General features: G+C 43.8%; 1 protein-coding gene and 1 non-coding gene across 8 annotated transcripts in view; both read right to left on the reverse strand.

Annotated features, from left to right (window-relative positions):
• The window catches only part of Abhd6 (abhydrolase domain containing 6, acylglycerol lipase), a 45,291-nt gene extending 24,000 nt beyond the window's left edge, over positions 1-21,291 (reverse strand). Inside the window, exons 1-3 of one of the 7 annotated variants that reach the window (XM_052734185.1) lie at positions 21,034-21,290; positions 7,793-7,853; positions 869-1,021 (exon numbers count right to left, since the gene is read on the reverse strand). In XM_052734185.1, coding sequence (XP_052590145.1) covers positions 869-987 — 119 coding nt within the window. In that variant the 5' untranslated portion in view covers positions 988-1,021; positions 7,793-7,853; positions 21,034-21,290. Of the gene's footprint in view, positions 1-868; positions 1,022-7,792; positions 7,854-20,843; positions 21,009-21,033 lie in introns of those variants that run through there. The other 6 variants (XM_052734186.1, XM_052734187.1, XM_052734188.1 and 3 more) reach the window with 6 other exon arrangements.
• LOC128108106 (U1 spliceosomal RNA) lies at positions 16,986-17,149 on the reverse strand. The gene has a single exon (XR_008217318.1). It is a non-coding gene; the product is annotated as a U1 spliceosomal RNA (small nuclear RNA).
• Positions 21,292-27,580: the final 6,289 nt, after the last annotated feature.

The following is a 27,580-nucleotide window of genomic DNA, read 5'->3' on the forward strand; positions in this document are numbered from 1 at the left end:
GCGAGTCACCATGTGGTTGCTTGGAATTGAACTCAGAAACTTTGGAAGAGCAGCCAGTGCTCTTCCATCTCTCTAGTCCCAAGATCTTGTCTTAAAAACCCAAACAAAATGGTAAAACTCCAAATAGTTCTAGGGTAAATCTTAAAAACATTTGGTGCCACGTGCATCTTTGGCACTGAGTGTTCCTGACCTTCTGATACACTCTCAGTGACATCACTGCCCCTGGTGGCTAGGAAATCACAGCCTTGGGAGACTGACTGGCCCAGAGGGCAAACATGTTGTCAGACACTTGAAACCAGCTACCTGCTTTGAAGCAGCTGCCAGTTCAAGAACACATTCAAAATTCAAAAGAGGAGCTTGAGAGATGGCTCAGTAGTTAAGAGCACTCATTGTTGTTTCAGAGGATCATGAACATGGCAGCTTACAACTGTCTGTAACTCTAATCTCAGGGCACCCAACACCCTTTTCTGGCCTCTGTGGGTACCAGGCATGCACATGGTGCATAGACATGCACACAGGCGAAACACCCATACACATAAAAATAATTTTTTTTTAAACTTAAAAGATTTCTAAACAAGATGCATGTCCTTTAACTTTTCTTTGTTTAAAATATTTCATGACACAATGACAAGTAACAACGACCAGGACAAAGTGGGGATGACAACAATGTGATACTTTAAAAACCTCAATTAGCCAGGCATGGTGATGCCAGCACTCGGGAGGCAGAGGCAGGTGGATCTCTATGAGTTTGAGGCCAGCCTGGTCTACAAAAGGAGTTCCAGGACAGCCAGGGCTGTTACAGAGAAACCCTGTCTAACAAAACAAAACAAAATAAAAACCCCAAACCTCAATCATATAGCTGACTTACCAATAATAGATTCTTATCAGCGCTGAAGGCCACAGGAGAAAAGAGGCGACGAATGCCAGGATTGGAATGGCCAGGGTTCCACCCGCAATCACAAACATGTTAACTACATCTAGATCCATCCTGCTCTTCAAGACTGGTGGACACCTGCAGAGGCTAAAGACAGAGAGCAGTATTGAAAAAAATCTCAGGGGAAATGAGGAAGACTCAGAAAGGAAAAGGATCCTAGAGGGATCAGAAGACATATGCCAGAAAAAAAAAAAATGTAGCAACTAGATATGATGAGGCAGACTTGGGAGGACCATGGACCTCAAAAAGTGAAAATCAAAACTACAAGGTACATTGTCGGGATGACTGGAAAAAATCTGAGTACCCAATGGGTATCAGACAGTAGTAGGGTGCACAGTGCTACCATCTTAGAACATCCAACAAAACTGTAGCTGTGGACAATGCAGGATGTCATGCCTAGGAGAAGCTTGTTCAAGCTTTGAGGGGGGCATGTATAGACTGGTATCCATTATTCAGTTTTAAAAGTTTAGGAAAGAAAAAGTAATGTATGTGAAATGTTAATTATGATGTATTATTCCCTCAAGTTTTGTATAGATTTACAACATTTTATTTCCATTGATTGGTTGAGACAGGTCTTACTGTGTAACCTAGGCTGGCTTGAAACACACTACGTAGCCCAGGTTGGCCTGGATCTCACAATCCTCCTGCCTCAGTTTCTTGAATGCTGAAATTACAGGCAAGCATCTTACAATAACCAAATGAGGGGCTGTAGAGATGGCTCAATAGTTAAGAGCAGGACCTGGGTTGGGTTCTCAGTACCCAATCTAGAGGATCTGATGCTCTCAGGCACCAGGCATGGACTTGATACACATACATACATGCATGCAAAACAGTCACACACATAAAATTAAAAAAATATAACCAAATGAGAGAGGAATTACATCCATTTCACAGATAAGGACATTGAGGCAGAGAGAGCTTAACCCTGTTCTGTTTATCCAACTGTCCCCTCAACTGCTTAGTCACTCAAAGCAATTTTCCCAGCATGCTTCAATCACTGGCCTGTCTCTCTTCTAGAAAAGTACACTTCATTCAGGGCAAGAATAATCACTTATGTTTTTTCTTAGTGCCTAGAATAGCACAAGGCACACACAAAGTACAAACAGATCAAAGAAAAGCAAAGTTACAAGATGGGATTAATCCCGTGTAACATGTTTTAGGGAAGGAAAATCATCACCTATAATGCTAAGAGAGACTGACATTTCCCCTGAAAGTTAAGAAATTAAGAACCTCCCTGGAGAAGTTGCCTATTAAATTCAAGGTATAAAGGCTGGGGAAAGACGTGTGGCTCAGTGATAGAACATGTGCCTAACATACACAGGGCCCTGGGTTCCAGTCCAACACTGGGGGTAAAAAAAAAGAATTGCTGGCACAATCCACAATGCACAAAGAATAGATATGTAAAAATCTGCAGGCTAGGGCTGTGGGTCTCACATGAGCTGATGGATGCAAGAATTCAGTTTCAAGCCAGGCGGTGGTGGTGCAAGCCTTTAATCCCAGCACTCGGGAGGCAGAGGCAGGAGGATCTCTGTGAGTTCCAGGCCAGTCTGGGCTACAGAGTGAGTTCCAGGAAAGGCGCAAAGCTACACAGAGAAACCCTGTCTCGAAAAAAAAAAAACAAAAACAAAAACAAAAACAAAAAAAAAGAATTCAGTTTCAGATGACTCTTCTATACCTCAGGATGTCCTTAGGAAGTGCAGAGAGCCACTGATTCAGACTCCGGAGCTGGGAAATTAATTACCCAATGTCCCATCAGTCTAGGACTTAGAACATTTTGTGCCCAAGGTCATGTACATCATGAGTTTCGGCACTGGAGACAGTAGGCAAACATAAAGAGAAAAAAACCTTTATTCTGCCTGTGTCTGCTGGGGATATCACACTTTGGAGGAAAGTTCTACCAGAATCTATCTTTTGAGCAGAAGAAACTCTTATGTAGTAGGACTACTTTAACAAGGTTCAGCCTTCCCAGAGAACCTACACACTTGCCCTAACTGAGAAAGCTATGCTTTCTGACTGCCATGTTTTAGGCTAGTGGTCCTCAACCTGGGTGGGTCATGACCCCTTTAGTGGTCAAACAACCCTTCCACAGGGTTCAGTTATCAGATATCCTGCATATCAGATATTTATATTACAATTCATAACAGCAGCAAAATTACAGATATAAAGTAGCAATGGAATAATTTCATGGTTGCGGTCACCACAACATGAACTATATTAAAGGGTTGACACATTAGGAAGGTTGAGAACCACTGATTTACACAAAGAGAGGACAATTGTTCACATCTCTGCAATATCCTTAAACTACAAAGGACTCGCCTCACTTTCCTCTGGAAGGTGGTTCCCCTACCCTGCTGATGCACATTTGTTGTGCCTGAGGGTAGGCTAGAGACAGAAAAACCAAAACTTTGAGAACAAGGAACTACTAATTACCAAAAATCAGAAAACCACATAAAGGTGTTGCCTGGAATTTCCCAGACTATGGACCCATACAAAGGATAGTGCTTGGTGGCTTAGGAATGGGAGAACATTAAGTCAGGCTTCAGGGCACAGGGCTTTGGTTAATGCCAACACTTACTAAGAAACTTATCTCTGCTGTTCAAGTCCTGTCAAGGCCAGAGAGCATCTCCGAGGAAATCCTATCTGCTCCTATCTGCTCCTAGGAACTCCTGGAAGTATTTAGCTAGTCAGTAACACTGTTCTCATCATTTATTCTAACAGGTTGTATGTGTAAGTGCATGTGAGCGTGTCGTGAGACAGGGACATGCCACAACATATATGTGGAGGTGGTCAGTTCTCTCCTTCTATTATGTGGGTTCTGGGGTTCAAACTCAGGTCATCAGGTATGGCGGTAAGTACCTTTACCCAATGAACCATTCAATGATACTTTTAATTGTTCTAGAGATGTATCTTAATTTTAAGAATAAATTTAAGTAAAAAAGATGCTAATTTAAGGAAACACACTAGAGTCAGGGATGTAGCCCAGCGACAATGTGGTAGTATATCATGCATTGAGTCCTGGGGCTTGATCTTGGTGCCACAAGAAAACAAAAGGAAATGCTAAGTGGGTGATGTGTGACTCTGAGGATGTGGCATGTGAGATGCTGAATGGAAGGGCATAGTCACAGACTAAGGGGCACTTGACTTAGGAACATTCCATCCACTGGCTCCTCTACACATTTTGCTGTGAGACCCTACTCTCCTCATCTCTTCTGCCCTTTCCTAATCTGGTGATTTAACATTTCTAAAATTATGACAGGCAATCAACGAAAAGGATCTAGTTAGCCCTTCCATAAATCTCATCTCCTATTACAGTTCCCCAGAAGGTAAAATGGCACCTTGACAAGCTCTTGATACCCAGTAATGCTTGTTGTTTGACTTACTCCTTTTACTGATCTATGGTATAAAGTAGAGGCCCCAGGAGCCCTGAAACACACGGTGAAGGGAGGTAACATCAGGACAGGAGCTGGTTGTGGCTCTGCCTCAATATATGCCTTTTTGTTTTTGTTTGACATTCAATATAATCAGCTAATCAGGAATTTATTCTCTGTATAAAACAAACAAAAAACAACAAAATAGAGGAAGAGTTGGCCATTCTGTCAGCAAGGAGAGTCACTCAGTGTCACACCCCAGAATAAGGCCCATTATTCAGCCTCCACTGCCACATTAACTATATAGCCACTGCAGCTATATGGTCAGGGTCTTTATCATTATAAACAAGAATGGAGAGGATTTGGATAGAGATAGGTCAGTAGATCCAGATAAACCCTGCATGAGGGAAATCAAGTGTAGTCTGGTGTTTGAAATCAGGCATGACATTTCAGAACTCTTTAATGCCCCTGATTTTGAATGCCAAGGATCATGAGTGATGATATATTACTCCTCAGGGTACAAAGCAAAATATAAGAGCAAACAATATAGAAACATTCTCACTGACTCCTGCCTTGTAGGCATTTCCAACCTGTCCAGTGAATCCCAGGATATTTACTGCTACGGTCCACATATTTGTAGTAACAGTATCATCACAATGTCAAAAGTCCATCAAATTTGACAAACTAAAGTTTTGGTCTGTCCAAAACAATAATGCCTTTTACAACAAAAAACAGTAACTGTGGCCACCACCAGCACAGTCAGATATAAAACAGTATCCATGCACCAGTAACTCCCCTGTGCCAGCCTTGTACAGTGATTAACACCCATCTTCCCATTTTTCTCTCTCATAACATGATGAGAAACATGCCTCCCATTAGAAACTTAAGGAAGCCAATAAAAACATCTCCCAAAGTCACCTGGTTGGTAAGTAGCATGACCTGAACTGCAACTCAACCCTGTAGGTCTCCCTACTTCCTATCTCTGCCTCTCCCATGTAGTGCTTTCTACAGCATGCAAGCACTGGGCATCAATTATGATAAAACTCCCAGTTCAGTGATTTCATAGATAACCCACTATATTTCTATAGAACTGCATCAACACATGCTAATACATTAACAACTTTTACAAGTTACCAATCTTGTTCAATCCTTATTCCTACTGGTATGTTTTTAAAATTATTCAGTGTTGCTTATATTTCTTTGGCTATACAACATAAAAATTCTCCCCATAGTTTACCACTAGAAAAAACTGTTATTTTTTATTTTGTGTGTATGGGTATTTTGCCTGCATGTATGCTTGTGTACTACGTGGATATAGTGCTCACTGAGGCCAGAAGAGGGGGTCGGATTCCCTGGAACTTGAGCTACCATGGTTTTGAGTTACCATGTGGGTGCTGGGAACTGAACCTGAGTCTTCTGCAAGAGCAATAAATGCTCTTAAGTGCTGAGCCATCTCTCTAGCCCTGAAAAACATTGATTCTATCTAGGCCCCATGATACAGGCCTGTAATCCCAGCTCCTTGGGAAGCAAGACAACAGGATCATTAGGTGAAGGCCTTCCTGTGCTAAGTAGCAAGTTCCAGGCCAGTCTGGGCAACTTAACAAGATCTTCTCTCAAAATAAATTTGGTGGTTTTTGTTTTGTTGGACATGGGGACATGGCTCAGTGGTAGAGTAGGTTTAATTCCAAGGGCTGAGTGCTGGTGGTTAAAACATTATAAAAGAAAGAAATATAGAAAAAGAAAAATGCTATGTTCTTGAAATTTGAGTGCAGTGTTCCCACTGGTCAACAGTGCTGCATCTCCAACAGACTTTGGAACTAGTTCCCGAAAAGAAACTGATTCTTCAAAACTATCAATGAAGATCAACAGCTAAAACAGCCCTGGTTGCACTCCTCTACCTTCTCTGTGGCCATCTTATCTCCCCCTCAACTCTGGTTGAGCTATGTAATTTGAGGCTCCAACAGCCTTGTTGTTGAAGTGAGCTATGGCTGAGCATGCCTGACTGGGGTACCCCAGTGCTCTCCTCATTTTCTCCCTGGATAATCACAGTGGCTTTTTACCACCCCCCATAACTCTTATAATGCTGTCTTGACTCTTCCCTCACCTCCATTCTTGGCCATTCTCTTCTACAGGGAATTATAAATATCAATGTACTTGACAGAATTTCTTTCTAGATTTTTCTAATGCCTGTTTGATCACCCATGACACTAAGGTTCTACAATGCCTCAGACATATTTCTTCTGAGTCACTGATTTTGCTGACAGTTCCTCCATCCACGTAGCCTCCTCAGTGCCAGTGTACCTTCCACTCTTCTCACTTGTTCAATATACCAGGTATATAATGGATATTATAAGATATGAGCACTCAGGTCAACTGTCTAAGTCTATGAAAACTGCTGTTTAAGTTTAAATAACTTCTGGAGATACATTTCCATGACAGAGTGCTTACCTGGCCTGTATGAATTCCTAAGTTCAATGTTCAGTACCATAAATTTAAATAAGTCACCAATTTAGTAAAATTCAAAGTTCACTTCTTAATTACAATAGCTGCCTTTCAAGCACTCAATAGCCACATGTAGATAGGAGTACTGATACAGGACCATAGAGCACTGGGAGTCACACCTAGCAAGACCACACAGCACTGGGAATCACACCCATACAGGACCACACAGCATTGGGAGTCACACCCATACAGGACCACACAGCACTGGGAGTCACACCCATACAGGACCACACAGCATTGGGAGTTATGCTGGAACGGCCCCTTGCAAGCAATCAATTAGGTCAGTTTGGTTCAGTATTTAGTGGGAATACTGAGTAGGAAGAGCAATCCATATCAGATATAGAACTGTCAATCAGTCAGACTCGCTCCCTTGGCTGTACACTGGAACCAGGCCTTGTTTCTCCTGTTCACTTTCTGTAAATGCTATTCCAACACACCAACCATCCTTCTAACACCAGCTCCTGGAGGACTCATCTCAGTTCAAGGCAAGGATTGAGTTGAGCTGGTCAAACACCCACCAGACGAAATGAGAGCCACCCCACATGGTCCCAACTCTACTTCTCAGTGCTGACTCACCCTATGTCTTCTTACACCCCAACAAGCTAGCTTCCTGCCCCACCTGCCCACAATGCCTCCTGCTCTGTCCCCTTCTGGTCCTGCTAACCTATAACTAACTGATAAACTCACTCATCCCTGCCTCTAATGGCTAGTTAAAGTGACACATTCCCACTGTCATTCCTCTGTGGCCTTGCCTTCTAGATACCCTTTATATGACAGCCCTGCTCCTAGATGGTCTTTGGAAAGGCTTTTAGAGTGTATACTGGAGTTTTGAAGACCCTTGCCCCAAGTACCAATCCCTTCCCACCACACACAGTGACCTAGAGACTCACTCAGCATGAGTGGCCTGGGACAGAACTCAGAATGGCCCAGTCTCAGGAAAGCCTGCTCCTATTTTAAATAATCTAATATATTAAAAACTCACACTTACTCTTCAAGGAGCAGACTCTTTCCCAACGTTACTGGCTTTGGCAGGAGCTGAAAATGAGATTCTGTAATCACAAGAAATAAAATGACAAAGCATTAAATCATATAAGGAATGTGTTGGCAGCCAACCAGATCTGGTTGTGGTGGAGCAGCGGATTCTCTCAGCACACGGAAAATGCGCATTTCCTGCGGATTTATAGTCCACCTCTAGCTCAGGCCACTTCTCCAAGTAGGCAAAAGTGCACAGAGGGCAGGGCATCTAGATAATTAGTCAGGCCCTGGGAAAGCTAAAAGGTCTAAGGTGAACTGACTGCCATCAGTAGGAGAGGTCAAACAGAAGGAAGCAGGCATGCTTGGGGCACAAAGCTTAACAAAGAACTTCAAATAAAGATCTAGATTCTTCTTCTTTATCTCTACTAGGGCTTACCTAAATGCTACATTTGGGAAGAAATAAAAAAAAGAAAAATAATGGGTAAAGGCGGCTAAATGTTCAAGAACAGGGCTAGAAGAACAGAAGGGGCTGGCAAAAACCCCATAGCAAAGTGTGAGGCGACCAGAGGGGAAGTTAGGCTAATAGACCCAGAGGTATTCCAGGCAAGTTAGCGTTAAACATGACAAAGAATCAGGAAAGGGCTAGAAGAAATCAAAACTCTGAAAATGTCTCCATGGGGAATGCCATTCTAACGCACATAAACTACAGAGGCCATAACAAAACACTATGCTAAAAAATAATTTTATATCAGTATTACAAGAGTAATAAGTTGACTGAATAAAATTGCTTTTGAAGTCCACTTGGAAAGAGATGTCATAAACAAAATCAAAATTTGCCAACAGATACCACACAACAGACAGCGTCCTTAGAGCATTAAAAAGCCCCCATAGACCAAGAACAACAACTAGAAAAGTGAGTAAGTTACCTGGATAACTCCCCAGGAAGAAAACAGAGACAGCCCTTAAACCCATGAAAAGATGCTCAGTCTCATTTACAATAAGACACAGGTAAGCTAAATCCATGAGTTGAGGCTCTCACTTATCATCAGCAAAAACAGTAAAAACCCAAGGATCCATAGACTATGTGATGAGGATGTGCTCTCACATCCTGGACCAGTTTACACACCCATCAACAAACTCCATGGACTTGTCAAAACCTGTGGCAATGTAAGCTGTGCCTTCCCTTGACATAATAATGTGCTTTCTCTTTTAGGAGTTCATCCTTCTTTTCTTTTCTTTTTTTTTTTTTTTTTTGGTGTTTTTTCTCTTGTTTTCTTTTGTTTTTTTCGAGACAGGGTTTCTCTGTGGTGTTTTGGTGCCTGTCCTGGATCTTGCTTTGTAGACCAGGCTGGCCTCGAACTCACAGAGATCCGCCTGGCTCTGCCTCCCAAGTGCTGGGATTAAAGGCGTGAGCCACTACCACCCGGCTCATCCTTATTTTCTATCAAATAATATATAAAATCTTGATACAAGGTTACTTATTATAACATACTATAATGAAAGACTGGAAGCAAATCATATGCCCACTTTCATGGGCTCTGGTGAATAAATGGCATAGCTTTTAAAGAGATTATCGCTGGCGGTGGTGGTGCATGAATTTAATCTCAGCACTTGGGAGGTAGAAGCAGGTGGATCTCCAAGTTCAAGGCCAGCCTGGTCTACAGATAAGAGTTCCAGGACAGCCAGGCCTACACAGAGAAACTCTGTCTTGAAAAACAAAACAAAACAACAACAAAAAAGGATTACATAAAGCCATTAAAATTAAAATAATAGGGCATATAACCAAGCAAGATGGTGCATGCCTTTAATCCCAGAATTTGGGAAGCAGAGGTAGGTGGATCTCTGTAAGTCAGAAGCCACCCTGATCTACACAGTGATTTCCAAGCCAGCAGTGGTACTTAGATCTTATCTTTAAAAATTACATTTATTAGGGACTGGAGAGATAGTTTGGTGCTTAAGAGCACTTGCTGCTTTGCAGAGGACCAGGGTTCAGTTCCCAGAACCCACATGGGGGCTCACAACTATAACTCAAGTTCCACCAGATCAGATACCCTCTGCTGTCCTCCATGGGCACCATGCACACACATGGTTCATACACATACATGCAAGCAAAAGTCTCATACACATAAAAATAAATACATTTAAAATAATGAGGTAGTCCCATTTGTCCCAATGGGTAATGAACAATAAGGTATATTGTTAATTTCTAAAAAAAAAAAAAAAAAAAGAAAAAAGAAAAGAAAAAGAAATAGAAGACAGTAGAGCAGCCAGGCATGGTGGTACACATTTATAATTCCATCACTCCAAAAGCTGAAACAGATCCTGGCCATGGGGTGACGAACGCCTTTAATCCCAGCACTCAGGAGGCAGAGGCTGGTGGATCTCTGAGTTCGAGGCCAGCCTGGTCTACAGAGTGAGTTCCAGGACAGTCAGGGCTACACAGAGAAACCCTGTCTTGAAAAAAATAAAACTGAATTAAATTGAAAAAAAGGAAGGAAGGAAGGAAGGAAGGAAGGAAGGAAGCTGAAGTGGAAGGGTTGGGAGTTCAAGGCTAGGATGAGCTATACAGCAACTCAGTCTGAAAAAAACAAACAAGTAAACACACAAAACCAAAACGGATGGAAGATAAAATAGACTTCTGAATTGAAAAGAGAATGGGAGAGAAAACATATGATATGCTTGCATGTATATAAAATGGCTCTGGAAATAAGGGTTGGCTCTGGGAAGGGAAACTGGGGGGTTGGAAGCAGAGAAGAGAGTGAAAGAAAGATTTCTTTCTTTCTTTCTTTCTTTTTTTGTATATTTTTACTTCATGTGTATTGGTGTTTTGCCTGCAAGTAGTATGTAAGGGTGTCTGAATCCCTAGAGTTACAGACAGTTGTGAGCTGTCATGTATAAGCTGGGAATTGAACCCGGATCTTATGGAAGAGCAGTCAGTGCTCGTAACTGCTGAGCTGTCTCTCCAGGCCCTGAAATGAAGATTTCTAATGGATACTCTCTTGTGCTTTTTGAACTGCTACCATGTACCTGAATGAAGTCTTTCTCTCCATTTCATTACAAATACAATACAAGCTCCTCAAATGAAAGGAGCTACCCTGTACTGCCTGCTCCCTAGCTACTAGTTATGTGTGGCTCTTTAAACAAGGAGCTAGCCTGTACCGCCTGCTTCAACAGCTACTGGTTAGTTATGTGAGGCTCCTTAAACACAAATATGAACACCTGAGTTTAGATCACTAGCCCCTATGTGGAAAGCCAGGAGTAGGCACACACTCTTGCAAACCTAGTGCTAGGTAGGCAGGTAAAAAAGGATAGAGAAAGACGCCTGACATTGATCTATACACACACACACACACACACACACACACACACACACACACACACACACACACGAGGGGGGAGTATTAAAATTTGGTTCCTTGACTGCACTAGCCATACACAATGGCCACATGCACATGTAGCTTGTGGATACCATACTGACTGGATGGTGAAAATACAGACTATTTACATTATCATTAAAAGTTCTATTGGCTTAATGACCAATGAGAGAGAGCAATCAAACCTTATGAGTGAAGAAATATAAATTCAATTCTATCTCCATATATTAGGCACATAAACTGAATGCCTACATTAAGATAATATTCAGGGTGGGGGGGCACACCTCCTGACCTATGTGACAGTACAGAGGTTAGGTATACACCAGCAAGAACTTCAGTCTTTAAGGTTCAAGATCCAGTACTCTAAGATAAGGACTGATAAGGACTTTCCACCCTGAAACCATATATCCATGGTTAAGCTATGACTTCCTGTCTCCTTTATGGTTCAGAAGAGGCTGATGAGAAAGTTCATAAAGCACCACTGACTGATTTCCCTGGGGGCTCTTGTTCAAGAACCAGTCAAGACACAGCTGCTCCCCAATTCTGCCACTCTAGTGACACTGTGGACAAGACAGCTCAGCCTGCTGGGCTGTGCCCATGGGCAGAGGATCAGAGAGAAACAAAAAGTCTTGCCACCCAGCCCTGGAGATTCAACTAGCAGAGGCAGGACCAATTAGACAGATCAACCAGGAACTTAGCTAAAAGAAGAGGACTTGTGTATCTGTGGCAAAGCTTTCAAAACTCTTACTGTCTAAGAAACAAGGCCACGAGACACACAGCTCATGTCCTGGCAAAGGCAAGCATGTGAAAAATGTCTGACTCTTGAGCCAAATATGAGCTGTGATAGTCTAAGGTAACCACCTCCTGGAAATTATGTTTGAAATAAGACAACACCACTGAAATCCAAACCAGTCTCTCCATCTGTTTAAAATAGAAACCCAAAGCCACTTGACCAGCTCCTCATGTGGTCCCTTAGCTCCAGGGTCTGGGGACCACACTACAAGCTTTGATCTTCCCTCAAGGTAAAATGCCAGAGAAAGCATCATATTGGCAAGTATTTTCCACTGGACTAAAATCAAAATACCCCCATGTGTGTTTTGGTAGAGGCCTAGAATGGAAACTGGGTACCCCAAAACATTCTCCAGTTGCCCAAACTTGCTCTCAAAGAGCTAGGAGTTTAAAAAGGTTTGTCTTCTCTTCAGCAAAGGAGATACAGCTAGTCAAAAGTCTTTCTGATTATAGGAAGAAAGCCAGCTTCACACAGAAAAAGGGCCCTGTCAAAATAAACAGTGACAAAGTTTGGAGGGCACAAAGTCTACCTGGACCTTGGTGAGCTGGTCCCTACCCTCTTTCTAGGCAAAAGCTCCCCTCCAAAAGTCTCAGTAACCTAAAAACAATGAACATAAGAAAAGGGACATGAAAGCTAGACCTAGTGGTGCTTGCCTGGAACCCCACAGCATTCAAGAGGCTGAGGCAGGAGGATCATGTTTAAGGACAGTCTGAGCTATAAAAGGAGATCCTTGTCAGAGAGAGAGAAAGAAAGGAGAGAAAAAGGGAGAGAGGAGAGAGGAGAGGAGAATGGAGGGACGGAGGGAGAGAGGGAGGGAGGGAGGGACAGAGGAACGGAAGGAGGAAGGGAGGGAGGGGGAGGAAAGAAGAAGACACAAGATAGAACCACACTTAAAATTTCATAGTTGATGGATAGCACTGGAAAACACTACATTAAGAACTAGGTTCAGAAAGACAGATACCAAAGACCACATAGTCTTCCTCATATGCAGATCCCAGTTTCTAGTTCTTACATATGTGTGTCTATTAGGGAATGAGTGTGGGGACAGGTTATGAAACTACAAAGGTGACCATGAGGGAGGAAAAAGAGGTATTAAGGAAAGGCATTAGGCAGAGTAACAGAACACATACAACACTGGAGGCAAAGAGTACAAGCTGGGAGGGAGAGAGATAAGAGAGAGAAAGGGAAATCAACCAAAACAAAGTATGTTTGAAAATGCCAAAGAACCCTGTTACTTTGTATGCTAATTAAAAAAATAAGATGCCATGAACAGGAGTTTGCCACTGGGAACTCATACACTCTTTCACAATAAACTTAAATTTTTTGTATAAGTGAGGGGCGAGGTTGTAGCTCAGCATGCACAAAGCTCTGGGTTCCATCCCCAGCACTATATAAAGTGGGTAAGATGGTAGCCACCTGTAATCACAGCCTGGAGGGTGGGAAAGGCAAGGTCATCTTCAGCTCCATAGTAAGTTTGAGGCCAGCCTGGGATACCTGAGATTCTGTTTCAAACAAACACACAAATGGAATAACAAACACTAAACAAAATTCATAGACTGTTAGTACCATGAAGAGTCCACCCAGTTAACTTCTGGTTACCATGGTGCTAATCAAGAGGCTATTTTTTTGCAAACGTATCTCAGTTTCATTTCTCAAGGGTCCCTCAAGCCTCTAATTTTCCAGTCTCTGTCCCCTGAAGGGGTGCTTATCCCTTGTCTTTAACTGCTGAAAAATCTAAAAATATCAGGTCCTATCACTGCCTCAACACATCAGCCAGGAGGTTCTCAAACATCACTTGCTTTGATTTCATGAAATCCTGCCTGTCCATTAAGAGTGGTGGAAGACGCAGAACAAACTATGGGTGCTCCTGGAGCTTGCCTGTCCACCAGAGTGGGAAACAGCAGAAGCTATGATAAAATGGGACATAGTATTACATGTCCATGAATCCATTAATGAGGATTTTCTCCCATCTCCAAGCTGGATCCTTTGGCTGATTGAGATATGAGATCAATTAATGGCCTGGCCCTCTAAAGACTGCATAGCAGTGGCTTTCTCTTCTTCACCACTGGTCCCTCTCTCCTATAGGACAGCTGTTACACATCTCATCTTCTTTGTGGTTTTTTCTGGTAGAACATGGAAGTTAGATCCTCAGCTAGGGTTTCCTCTGCACCCTCAGTTCATCTCACTCATTCTTCCTCCCCCAAGACTTTTGAATGAGCCAGATCATGACTTCGACTTGTCATAAACTCTTAAGACCCCTTGGTGGACACTTGGTGAATTCCAAACAGTATACTAGAAAGTCAAAATACAAGCAAGTCTCTGAACGAGAAGAAAGAAGCCCCTGCAGCCACTATACCATCTCTCGTGGAGGAGTCATGAATCCATAGGGTCGCCTAGCCAGTATCAACACAGGCTATATCCTCACTCCATTCCTATGACTACCAACACAATGAACATTCCTGTCAGAATAGTCTGCTAGAGGTTGCAGGTCAATGAGGCAGCTGAGACCCAAAGGGTCACACTGCTTTATTTTCCTCTGCTCCTTGGTTCACCAGGGCCTTCAGCATCAGGTGCAAGGCTAACTAGGAGCTTGTGCCTGCCCAGCTCTCAGGAGTCATTTTCTTCTGTCACTCACCACCTGTCCAGCAACACTTTCACAGACTACTCACAAGTCTTGGACACATCAGATCCCTTCACGCCTCGAGGACTTTGGCACACTTGGTCTTTTTAAGCACTGTACTCCCTGTCTGCATATGCCCCAGCAGGGTTCAAGTTTGTACTTCAGTAACCTGGGTTCAAATCTCTGCTCTGCTACTGACCAGCCACTGAGCTTTGAACTTAACCTCTCAGAACCTTAGCGTGGAGATGACATGATGCAAGAGAAGGTTCAAAGGAGTGACTGGTAGATACTGGAAGTCCCTCTGCCCAGCAAGGAAGACTAGCCTGCTGGCCCAGCAGTCAGGCAGTTCCCTACACACCACAACTTTACTCTACCATCCCCTGCCCTGCTCAGGGACTATCCAACTGCTTAAGCTATATGAAGAGGGTCTGTGCTGCTGTCCTCACACTCAGGGTTAACTTACTGTCCTCAAGTGTATAGCTCTGGACTGCTAAACTGTGTACATGACAAAGCAAACCTCTCTGGGCAACAGTCAAAGATTCTGAAAAACTCTGAGACAAAGGTTGCTGTTATTCTAGCTAATTACTTAACAAGAGGAGGATCCCAACCTGCAACAGTTAGGTACCTCAGCTCACCCCTTCCAGCACTGTCTGCTCCCTTTCAGTACCACAGAGGCCCAGCCAACCCTACCCAAGCAGCCACAGGAGCAACAACTACCTGACACACAGGTACCTGCTCTTCTATGAAGAGACAGCTATATCCAATGTCAAGAGGCACTTTCATGTCATGAAAAGCATGACCATGTCAGGATTCGTAGTAAGTGGCAATGGGTGCCAGATGAGCAATGTTGACTGTCCTGCCTTCAGCATCCCTGGCCTTCACCTACACAAGCTGCTCACAAACTATGACAAGCAGGAAAGTCTCGAAACAAAACAAAACAAAATTGACAACTCCTGGGGGACAAAGTTACTCTGGCTGAGACTTCTACTACTGTCTCATCACCATGGAAACTCAGTGAGGAACTTGGAATTATGCACAAAAGTTACCCAGAAATAATGTCTTCCATTGTCAAGGGTTCCAAACCCATAGTTTTCAGACTCTTAAAGCCGGATTCCATATCAGAATCTCTCTGATTCAGCTGGTTCAGGAGTGGAGCCTTCAAACAGTACTGTTTTTTAAAACCCTTGCTGCTTGGCTGGTTAATTATGTCATACAACTCAAACTGGTCTCAAGCTTGCTCTGTAGCCAAGGATGACCTTAATTGCTCATCCGCCTGCCTTCACCACAGTGCTGGGATTACAGGCATGCACCACCATGCCTAGTTTATGTGGTGCTGCGGATGGAGCCCAGGGTTTCATGCATGCCAAGCAATGGAACGGAACCACATTTCCTGCCCCAAAAGGATATATGTGTCCCAGAGCCTTCCCCCCCAGGGTAGGTAGTCTAAATACTCAGGACTTTACAAAAGCTAAGCAAGAACATCACCACTGAGCTACAGGGGAGCCTTTCCCACCACTGCTATAAGTGTGCATAGAATGCAGCATAAAACTTCTGGAACCCCCACCCCCATGGCAGTGGAAAAGCCAGTGGTGCAGTCAAAACAAGTGTAAAAAGATTTCTGATGCTCCTTCCACACAATGACACATCCTCTATGTACTCCGTTTCTTAGCCTGTAGAGAATTTAGTAGAAAGAAAACTTATTGCCACCAACAGGCAGCTTTCTTGAGGTTTCATTGAGTTATACATGGTGTTCATGAAGCCCTGCCTCACATAGTTGTTGACCATATTTGAAATATGAGGAACTGAATTTTAAATTTAATTTAAACCAATTTTTAAAATGGCAATATGTGGCTAATTGTTACTATACTAGAAACCCAGAAAGTGTTTCTGTCTCTACAGGGTCACAAAAATAAAGTTTTACAGCCTTCTTACATTTCCTAGAACATCAAAATTTACAAAGATTTACATCTTAAAATATCTAAACTCAACATCTTTGTCAATTTTGATTTCAACTAAATGCAATTTCAAAGAAATTAAAAAGTAACATTTTCCGCTGGCCTGGTGGTACAAGCCTATAATTCTAGCTGTAACAGAGACTGAGGCAGGAGAACACCAAGGCCAAGCCTGCCAGCACTATAGGAACGTTCAAGGCCAGCCTCCATCTGTCTGAGACCCTGTTTCAAAATTAAAAAGAAAAACTGATGGTGGTGGTGGTGGTGGTGGTGTGTGTGTGCTGGTGAGATGGTTCAGTATTGAAGCGCCTGACACCAAACTTTGACAACCTGAGCTCAATCCCTGGGACCTACAAGGTGGAAGGGAGCCAACTTTTCAAAGTTTTTTCTGATCTCACATGTGTGCTGTGGTATGCACATTATTTGTATGCACAAATAAACATGCAATTAATTTTTTTTTTTTTTATTTACAGGGGAGAGTGCGAACGCAGTCCCCCACTACCACAAATTATGCAGTCGAGTTTCCCGCATTTGGGGAAATCGCAGGGGTCAGCACATCCGGAGTGCAATGGATAAGCCTCGCCCTGGGAAAACCACCTTCGTCATCATGGTATCTCCCCTGCCAGGTAAGTATTAATTTTTAACATTTTTTAAAGGGTGAACATGTAGCTCAGTGGTAGAGCACCTGCCTAACATGTACAAGGCCTTAGGTTCAGCACCCATACCAGTAAGTACCCCACCCACTTAAAAAAAAAAACAAAAAACCCTCAACTTGCAGACCTTGCTTGCTTCTTGGTATACTGCAAATTTAATTCTTTTGTTTGTTTTGTGTTTGTTCTTGTTTTTCGAGACAAGGTTTTTCTGTGTAACCCTAACTGTCCTGGAACTCACTCTGTAGACAGACTGGCCTCAAATTCACAGAGATCTTCCTGCCTCTGACTCTTCAGTGCTGGGATTAAAGGTGTGTGCTGCCACACCCAGCTTACAAACACTTTTAAAGAAGTCTCTGCCCTTCTTTTTGAAGTCATAGCACAATAACTGATCTAGTCACCAAAATAACCAGGAACTGGTAAAGAATATTCTCTAAGCTGCTCATCAGTCTACTAGGATAAAACACTCATCATTTTTTCCCCTCCCAAACCCAAAAATGATCCTTGGTTCTAACATATCCCCACAAGACAGGCCTGTATCAGCAACACAGTCTATGAACCAAGACCATCTCTAAGACAGGTTTTCCTCCTTGCATGAAATTGAGTAAATACTTCCAGTTGCACAAACTGTGTGGCCACATTCACTCTCCCTATACAGATCCCTCACATAGCTCACAGCTCATCAGTTTTAAAAGCTCAAGAAAGGGAAGACCAATTTGCATTTTTAGTGCAAAGGCAGAAGATGGGTTAGAGCTAACAAAAGTTTTAGAGGCCTTTCTGAGTTAAAAAAAAAATGTTTATTCTGTTTGGCCCAAACTCACTTTCAAGTAGAGGGTGTGAGCTGCTTATTTGTGATTAAATATAGCTTCTGTAATTCAAATTAGTGGTCAACAATCATGGCTCTTCCTAATACTGGTGGCTCACACAATGGGCTCTGCATATTACTTTATCAAAGGATCAATACTTTCCTCTAATGTAGGAACAGTCCCTAAAAGCTGGAGCTCAGAGAGTAGGTAACCTGTCCAGGGCTACACAGCAAGTAGAGTAGAGATGTAGGCCCAATCCTGCCACTGTGGGGAAAACCTTTTACAATATGAACAAAAGCAAATATGCCACCATATAACGTGAACCTTTCTCCCTGTGATCCAGCTGTGCTACAGTGAGGGAGTTTAGTGTTATACGGTTCAGAAACCACGGGCCCACTATTACTTTACAAACCAACCTACCTGTCGGCTTCCACAGAGGAGGGAGAGGCAGAGACAGAGAGACAGAGAGAGAGAGAGAGAGAGAGAGAGAGAGAGAGAGAGAGAGAGACTATCCTGTAGATCACTAAAGACTCCCTGATGATCAGAACAACTTAATTTACATATTTAGCTATGGCAAGGATTAAACCAGAGCCTATCACATTCCTGACAAGTGCTCTAATACTCTATCTCCTCCACCCCTAGTCCACAAAGCCTAATTTTAGAAAAATAAATCAGTACCAAAAACACAGGTACCACATTTCTATTCCCTATATTATAAAAGTGTTTATAAGAAGTTAGTCATGGAGGCAGGACAGATGGCTCAGCAGTTAAGAGCACTGCTGCTCTTGCAGAGGACCCAGGTTCAGTTCCCAGCACCCACATGGCAGCTCACAAAGATCTGTAACTCCAGTCCCAGGAGATCTTACATCCTCTTCTGACCTCCAACAGGTACGAGGCATGCACATAGTACACAGACATACATGCAGACGTAACATCCATAGACATAAATAAAAAAAAATTTTTTTTAAAGTCATTAAAACTGGGTTAGAAAAAAATCAGTGGCTCAGAGAACCTCTGAGGTCATACTTGGTGTATCTCAGGAAGGGCCCATTTCTGGACATCTCACATCACTCCCCTAAGAACTGCATCAACAGGACACCCACCTTATGGGGCTATCAAGGCAGTACAGCCAGTTATGTTCTTTAAGTGGCTTAGGACAGAATCAGGCACTCAGTACTTGCTTACTTTGGTTAGTTAGTATAATTACATTCAATATTTAACTACCAGCTGGGGGCAGCCAGCCATGAGGGATTTCTGAGTAGGGAGTGAAGTAAAGGTTGTCTCCTCTATTTCCTTTTCAGGACTCTCCTCTATTTCCTTTTCTTAACCACTAGAGCCTTTAAAAAAACAAAACAAAGCAAAACAAAAAACCCTCAGCCAGTCTGATCCCCACCCGGAGCCCACCCCAGGCCCACTAGGTTGATCTGGCCTCCCCACAGGTCTGTGGGTGTGGGAGTAACTCACACATGCTCAGCCCAGCAGCTAGCATTATACAATCTGCATCTCTAAGGAAACCAGAAAGTCCATGTGAGCAGGGATGCTAAAGCCTGCTTTAGCTGTCAGAGTGGTTAGACCAGCTTCCTGACTCTGCCAAAGGGTACCAGAGGTTTGATGTCAGTGGAAGAAGAGAAGTCTGCTCATGGTAAGGGAGGTGGCATGGGACTAGGTCATTTAGGAGTGTTAGGTAGCCAGACAGGCTTAGACAATGGACTCATGAGCTTTGGGCTCCACCTCTTGTCTCCCTGGCAAGGCATTTTTTTTTTTTTTTTTTTTTTTTAAAGAATAGGAAGCTCATGCTACAGAGGCAGGTAGATTTCTTGAGTTTGAGGCCAGGCTGATCTACAGAGAGTTCTAGGACAGCCAGGGATACACGGAGAAACCCTATCTCGAAAAACAGAACAAAAACAAAAAATTAAAATGAAAAAAAAAAGAAAAAGACAAAAAGAAAAGCATCATAATTTCCCTTCTTTAAGAGTTCAAGTACCATATGCAAGAGAGGAAACTAGAGGCTGATTGTCTTTCTTGAGCCCCCCCCCCCCCCCCCCCCCCCCCCCCCCCCCCGCCCAAAAGAAAGCATTTCCTCCCGGTAAAGCGAGGTCTTTAAGAGTTGATCCAACTGGGCCTATCGATCACCTAGCAAGGCTGATATACTTGAAGATGTGTTAAGGTAATGGTAGGAATAATTATCACTTAAAGAGATAAGTACATATAGACCCCAGAAGCCCCTCCCTGGAGGCAGCTGCTTACATATCTTCACTAAGACTGCCCACTTTTTTGAGCTCTCTTTCAAAAAGCTAATCACGCTTGCCACCGACATTCTGAACACTGTCACTCCCTGATACTCAAAGCCCTTCCACACAGTTGCTTGCAGAATTTCCATTGCTGAGCCTTGCTGACCCTAACTCAAAGGGTACGACTTTCCTCTCCATCTCCCTCCTTCCATCAGCCACAGAGATTTACAGCTTGCCTGCTCAGTTTTCTCTCAAACTCCAACAGCATAGTTCCCGATATTTAAAATGTTTCTATCAGTAAGACTACGAATCCATAAAACAGTGCCGCAATTCCCTGGTACCAGGAAAGCGAGTTGTAGCCCTGCTTTAGAGCGGTGAAGGCAGCAGGTCTGGAGTGGGGGGTGGGGGACCAAGTCCACCCTGGCACTAGGAGTAAGGCACCTCGGCTGGTGCAAGCGCGGAGGATCCAGAGGAGGAAGAGAAATAGGATGCATATTCCACTCAGTCCTCACTCCATCCCTGGGCTTAAGGAAGTTGGCATCTAGCCAGCCAGTGGAGAGACCCGGCTTAGGAACACCAGGCCTCCCCTCCACCACCACCATCCCACCTCCTCACCCCACCCCCACCCCCGCCCCCCGCACCTTAAGAGAGAGAGCGGGAAAATAGAACAGGAAGGGAGGTTTGTATCTCGGACCCAGCTGCATTCACCCTTGCGATGCTGGGGTGGAGGGCTTGGCCTCGGAAAGTGGGGGCAAGCAGCCAGGTCGTGGGAGGCTGCCATCCCTCTCCTAAGAGCTCAGCTACCGTCGCCTTCCTCCCCGCCTCGCTCACCTGACCGACCACAGAAGCCGGGGTCCAGTTGCCAGATCACCGCCCTCCGTCCCCAGGTCCCCGCACCTGCGCACTCTCAGCTCTCGGCGAAAGGCTTGGCTTGAACTCCTTAAAGGCGCAACGCGCCCGCTCGCGTCCTCCGACAGAAAAACCAGCCCAGCCCGCACCCCGCGTTGTGTCTCACTCAGCAGCCGGGTTTTGTTTGGGGGACGCTGGACCGCTACCCCGATCTAATTCGCGTTACTAGCTCAAAACATTAAACCTGGCAGTTCAGTCGCTCCCCAGCAGCCCGCCTCCAACAACCGGGAACCTAAGGCAGAAGCATCTAATGGGTCCCCAGAGGCCGAACCGAATCATCCCTCCCATAAGAGTGCACAGTGGCAGGCATTAGGGAGCAAATATTGCCACCTTGCCAGGCGAAGCCACAGTTCACGGGGCCACTGTTTCGTTTACTGAATATCTACCGTGTGCCTGGCGCTACTGAGCCTTTCACCCACCAAAAAAATTCAAGAAGGATCTTAACCTTGAGAGTTTAGGGGCTCTTGGGAGAAGTAAGACTCGACTACTGAGCTGGGGGGTTGGAGGGGTGAGATCCTAGTGTGTAGCATCTAGAAAAACTTTCCGAAAAGTATATTGTCGTTTTTTCCATCATAGGACAGTGTGGCCTGGCTGCTCTTCCTGTTCCAAAGTTTCAGTTAAGATGTCATTCCAGGAAGCCCTCCCTAAATCCCTTTAGGCTCACACTGTGCTGCAAGCTGAAGTTCAGTCAAAACACCCAGTTCTTTTAACAAATGTGTATTGAGCACCGAATGGCTGCACAGAGATGAGCAAAGGACCCGGCCCTATACTCACAGCACAGGTCTTCCTACAGCACGGAATACTAGACCCTCTGTCTGCCTCTACCTCCAAACATGGGTGGAACCAGTGTCCCACAGGACTCTGGACCACTTACATCCTCTGTGAGTAAGGGCAGCCCCCCAGCACGTCCCACCAGGCAAGTAGATCTGGACTAAGCTGAGCGTGTCTTAGCTTCTAAGAATGGACAAGAAGCCTCAGAGGTTCCAAGCAGAGGTCTCTGAAACCACCGGTGCACACTCCTGTCTGAAAGAAAAGTTTTTCTGGATCCAGTTTCTGGAACTTATTCCAAAGTCTGGGAAAGGATTCCTGGCTAATGCTGGGTCATCGTCATGCCAGATGTTGGCTACCTCATCACTCAAGACTCAAGGGCTGCATCTGACTCACTACAAGGGAACTGTTTCCACAGCTTCCATGACAAATCACCCATCAAAAGCGGGTGGCTTAGACAAATCGCTGTGGCCTTCTTTCTCCTCACTGAGTCACATTTGTGCTTTTCCAACCCACCTGCCCACAAGGGCTTCACAACAGACCCAGAATGGTAAAGAACACAAATGAGCTACACTGGCTTCCCCAGGGGCCCCTTATTGTAGGACCTGCAACCTTGGAGTCTGGGAGCATTTACCAAACAGATGCTGGGCGTGATTTCAGGATTTAATTAGTGAAGCAATGAGATCAATGAACAAAGAACACACTAGAAGGTCCGGCCTGGAAGCCATCTGTAATCTCTACTGTGTGTACTTGAAAGCAACTGTTTTTTAACTACCTTAAATTTCCCTCCTCAGTAGTTTAAAAATGGGGCTGGGATACAGGTCAGTGATAGAGTATACTGAGGCCTGACAGGTTTGATGGAACATTTCTCTAGTCTCAGTCTCAGCACTAGAGAGGCAGGGGCATGTGGATCTCTATGAGTTCTAGGCCAACCAGAACTCAGAAGGGAGAAAAACAACAACAACAAAAAACCCATGAGGCCTTGAGCTTGACCCCTAGCATGTCAAAAACTTAAAAATAGGTAGCTAATCCTCCTTTTTACTCCTTTAATTCATGCCCCATGGTCCCAGGCCTCCAAGGGCCTGAAGTGTCTGTAGCCAAAGTCTCTTCCCCTCACAGTTTCATTATGTGGACACACTTAATTAAACCTCAGAGGCAAGTCTCATTCTTGGTGACTCTTCACAGGATGACTGACAAGAGAGAAACCTTAAACCCCAGTCTTACAGTGAAGCCAAGAATGTAGGAAAAAATGAAAAAATCCCCGACACCTTGCCTCCCCCACCACCAATCCCACTGAGTATGTGACACTCTCAGCACTACCATTGAGGAGTCAGGAACAGAACTACTAGAGCAGTCTGGGGAGTTTCCTTTTCTCCTGACTGAACAGAAACTCCCTATCAGCTGCCAGGTCTCACCCCAGCTTTATCAAAGAGTTTTGAAAGCTCCTGGCAGGTGCCCCAGGCTCTGTCCCATCACAAGTCTGTAGAGGTGTCCTAGACTCCACAGAACATCAGTCAGAGATGAATAGTACCTACAGTGGCTTCTGCTTAATGTGTGTTTGTTCTGCAGTCACTGGGCATCAAATAATGCAGTCTTCATGACCACTCCATGCACCATGTTGCAGAGAGATTACAGGATAGATCCCAGAGCCAACTCACAGCAGAACTAGGAGTCAAAGCATTCACTAATTCATCAAACATTACTTCAAATTTACCACATGCTAGGTACTCTCTTGGTGAAAAGTCATGCTGTTTGTTTGGTTTAAGTTTTTAAAAGACCCTAATTGTGTGTGTGTGTGTGTGTGTGTGTGTGTGTAAACATGCACCACTATGGCATGTGTGTGGAAATCAGAGGACAACTTACAGGAGTTGGGTCTTTTTTTTTCATTATATGAATCCTGAGATTAGAACTCAGATCATCAGACTTGGCAGCCAGCACTGTGAGTGCTGAGTCATCTTATGGGCCCAAGATGTACTAGCTGTCCTCAAGGACTTAATGTCTATAAAGATTAATATTGTTCTCAATTTGACTGGATCTATAATCACATAGGAAACAAACCTCTGGGCATGTCTTTGAGGAATTTTCCAGATAGGATGGTGAAGTGAATATGGGTGACACCATTCCATAGTCTGGAGTTCCAGACAGAATATAAAGGAGAAAGTGAGCTGAACACTAGCATTCATCTCTCTGTGCTTCGGGCTGCAGATGCAAGGTGACCAGCTACCTAACATCCCTGCTTCCATGCTTTCCCCTCTATGTAATCCCCTGTATCCTCTGTCATCCTCTGTAGCCCCTCGAATTGTAAGCCCAAAGAAACTCTACATTCCTTGAGTTGTCCCTGGTCATGTATTTGATCCCAGCAACAAGAAACTAACTAATACAGAGTGTGTTTATAAGAAGAAAATAATGGAGATTGCTTAATCAGAGAATCACACAAAGGCCATGTTCAACATGGAAGTGTTGCAAAAGAGAAACAAAACACAAAAGATTCCACATGTACCCAGATGCCAGCTGGATGAATTCCTAGTCTTATAAATCATTTGCATGATCCAGTCCCCAGTACATCTTCATGGCACCTCTAAGCCAGGCACCAAACTCTTCTCAATTTGCAGTTCAGATGACACTGCAGTACCTTCCCCGATCCTTCATTCATGTGCTTACGTTCTCTCTCTCTCTCTCTCTCTCTCTCTCTCTCTCTCTCTCTCTCTCTCTCTCTCTCTCACACACACACACACACACACACACACACACACACACACACTAGAATTCACTATCCTATATGTATTCATTTAGGTGGCTCTCAACTCTCCCAGGCTGTGGGCTCCTTCATGTCTCCAGGGATGAGTGGTACAGAAGAGGCAAATTTTAATTAGATTTTTCTGCATGCCTCATCTCATGCTCAGGACTTTGTCATGAGTTACCTCATTGAAGTCTCCAACAAGTCCATTAGGTGGGTACTATTACTAGCCCCACTGTTGTAGAAAATTATTTTAAGGTGTGTTACTTTTGCTTATGCTTTGGAACATTTGTTTAATGATGCAAAGATGTGTATGGTTGAATAAAATTCACCTGTGGTCAGGAGGCTGAGTCAGCAACTAGCTGACAGGAAGTGGTAGGGAGGAGCCGGGTGGAGAAGGGTCTTTAAGGAGGGGCGAGGGGAAGCACGAGGGCTTTTTGGAGGACACAGCAAGGAGAAGAGGTGAGCTACTTGTTATTCAGCTTCTCTGAGGAGCAGAATTCCACCTTACCTTTTGAATCTGGAGTTCTTTAGAGGGAGAGAGTTAAGTTCCCTTCGTAGCTTTGTAAGAGACGGAGCCTAAGGGAACAGAATTCCCTCCGACTCCGACCCTTGCGGCCTAACTGCTGCTTGTAGTGGCAGAGCTGCAGTTGCTGACGTGGACATCTGTGGCTTAAAAGGCAGCAACAATTAAAAAAAAAAAAAAAAGACAACCCTACTTTACAGATGAGGAAAATTTTGAGGTTCCAAGAGACTAAATAACCCACTAAAGTCACAAAGGCAGCCAGTAATATTGTCATAATGCACAGCTGTGCATGTCTGAGCACAAAGTTTATGTGGAAACTACTAAGCTACCTGCTTCTGAAACCAGTTACAGAATTAAATATAAAGGATTCGGCATGTGGAAAATTCTAACCCTAAATATTGAGCAATCTATGACACACTAGCATTTTTAAGACAAAAACATAAATCTCCCAAACAAAACAAAACAAAAAACAAAACCTTCCCAATTGACCCAAAATATCAGTTATTCATTTATTTGTAAATCAAATATTACTAACTTTCCAATTCTGCATAGAAGTCCAAGTATGAGAAATTTACTCTGATTCCTTCCTTCAAGGAGAATGTTCCTCTGAGTCTAAATTGCAGGGTTTGTGGAGGTATATAGCAAGACCCTTTCTCAAACAGAAAGAAAAATTTAAAAAGCCCAAACCAGACAAGTTACTGTGCCAATCTGTAGCATATGAGCCCAGATAGACTAAATCAAGAAGTCCTAAATGTGTGCATGTGTGTTCCTGTGGGCACATGTGATGTGTGCCAAGTTGCCCATGTGGAGGCCAGAGGACTAAACTACCTCAACTGTTGGTCCTTTACTATTCACCTTGTTCTGACACACAGTCTCCTGCTGTTCCCTGTTGTGCAGACCAGTCTACCTGGCCCATGAGTGTTGCTAGAGTTTTCCTGCCTGGCCCACAGTCAGGACAAATCTCTCTCATCCGCCAGTCCCAAGCCGCTCAATCCCGATCAAGTAAACACAGAGACTTATATTGGTTACAAACTGTATGGCCATGGCAGGCTTCTTGCTAACTGTTCTTACAGCTTAAATTAATCCATTTTTATTAATCTATACCTTGCCACGTGGCTTGTGGCTTACCGGTATTTTACATCTTCCTTGTCCTGATGGTGGCTGGCAGTGTCTCCCCCACCCAGCTTCCTGTTCTCTCAATTCTCCTCTCTGTTAGTCCCGCCTATACTTCCTGCCTGGCCACTGACCAATCAGTGATTTATTCATTGACCAATCAGCAACACATTTGACATCCAGACCATCCCACAGCACATGAGCTTCTGGGAAATTCTCCTGTCTTCCCCTCCCATTGTCACAGGAGCAGTGGGATTATAGATTATATACCTGTTTTGGTTTGTTTCTTTTTAATGTGGGTCCCAGGGATCCAAACCCTGGTCCTTATGAGTGAACGGAGAGTGCTTTATGCCCTGAGCATTTTCTCAGCACCCCTAAACTCATCATTCTTACTGTATTGAGTTCACTTGTGCAAAGTGCCAGTGGAGCCCAGCACGAGTCATGGAGTTTGACTTTGGGGAACCACAGAGAGAGCCCTCCCCAAAGCTTAAACTCTCCAAGCACTTTAGTGGGAGTTGGAAAGTGATGGAAGTTTTCCACAATATTAATCTGGATCTTTAAGGAGTAGCAAACGAGACTAAATTCCCAAATTGCTGGGATTCAATGCTAACAACAGTAAAAGATTGATTAAGCCCAGATTTGAATTAAATGATGAATTTAAAAAAGGAAGTGAGCAGATGGCATGCCAGCAGATGGAGAGGGAAGACAAGAGGGCCAGTTTCCTAATTTATGTCTTTACCATGAAAAAAAGCTTCTGGTTAAAACAGCCCCAGTGAAAACTGAGCTCAGTAGAGAATGAAATGTACCCAATAATACAACTTAATTCAAGTGACCAAATCAACAGAAATGACCACCCAGTTTACCAAACAGAAACATTTCCGTGGTCTTCAATAATCTATGCTAGCAGCCCTTCATGACTGAGGGTCCCACTTCAAATAGGGCAGAGAGACACACAGATCTAGGAAACCCAAGATGTGTCACTAATTTCTAACCTGGTTACTAAATGCAGCCAGGAGAAGCGGTGCTCAGGAAAGCTTTAAAATCAGACACGGGTTAAGATAATTGCAGTCACAGTTTCAACAGCACTTTTCAAGGGAGATAAGGAGATTGTTCTAAGATCCATAAGAATGAGCAGAGTCAAGAAAAGCCAAAACACTCCCACTTTAAAAAAGGCTTTAGGACTTAAACAGAAAAGCACAGTTGTTCACATAGTGTGGTATTACACAGAGGTCGATTAAAAACACTGATGAAACATCATAGCTGTTACAGAGGTACCATGTACACAAGGAGCATCTTCATCATAAAGAAATCATATCTAAGAAGGA

The sequence above is a fragment of the Peromyscus californicus genome, unplaced genomic scaffold (genome assembly GCF_007827085.1).
Source record: "Peromyscus californicus insignis strain IS unplaced genomic scaffold, ASM782708v3 Scaffold_12__1_contigs__length_115047231, whole genome shotgun sequence".
Taxonomy (NCBI): Eukaryota; Metazoa; Chordata; class Mammalia; order Rodentia; family Cricetidae; genus Peromyscus; species Peromyscus californicus.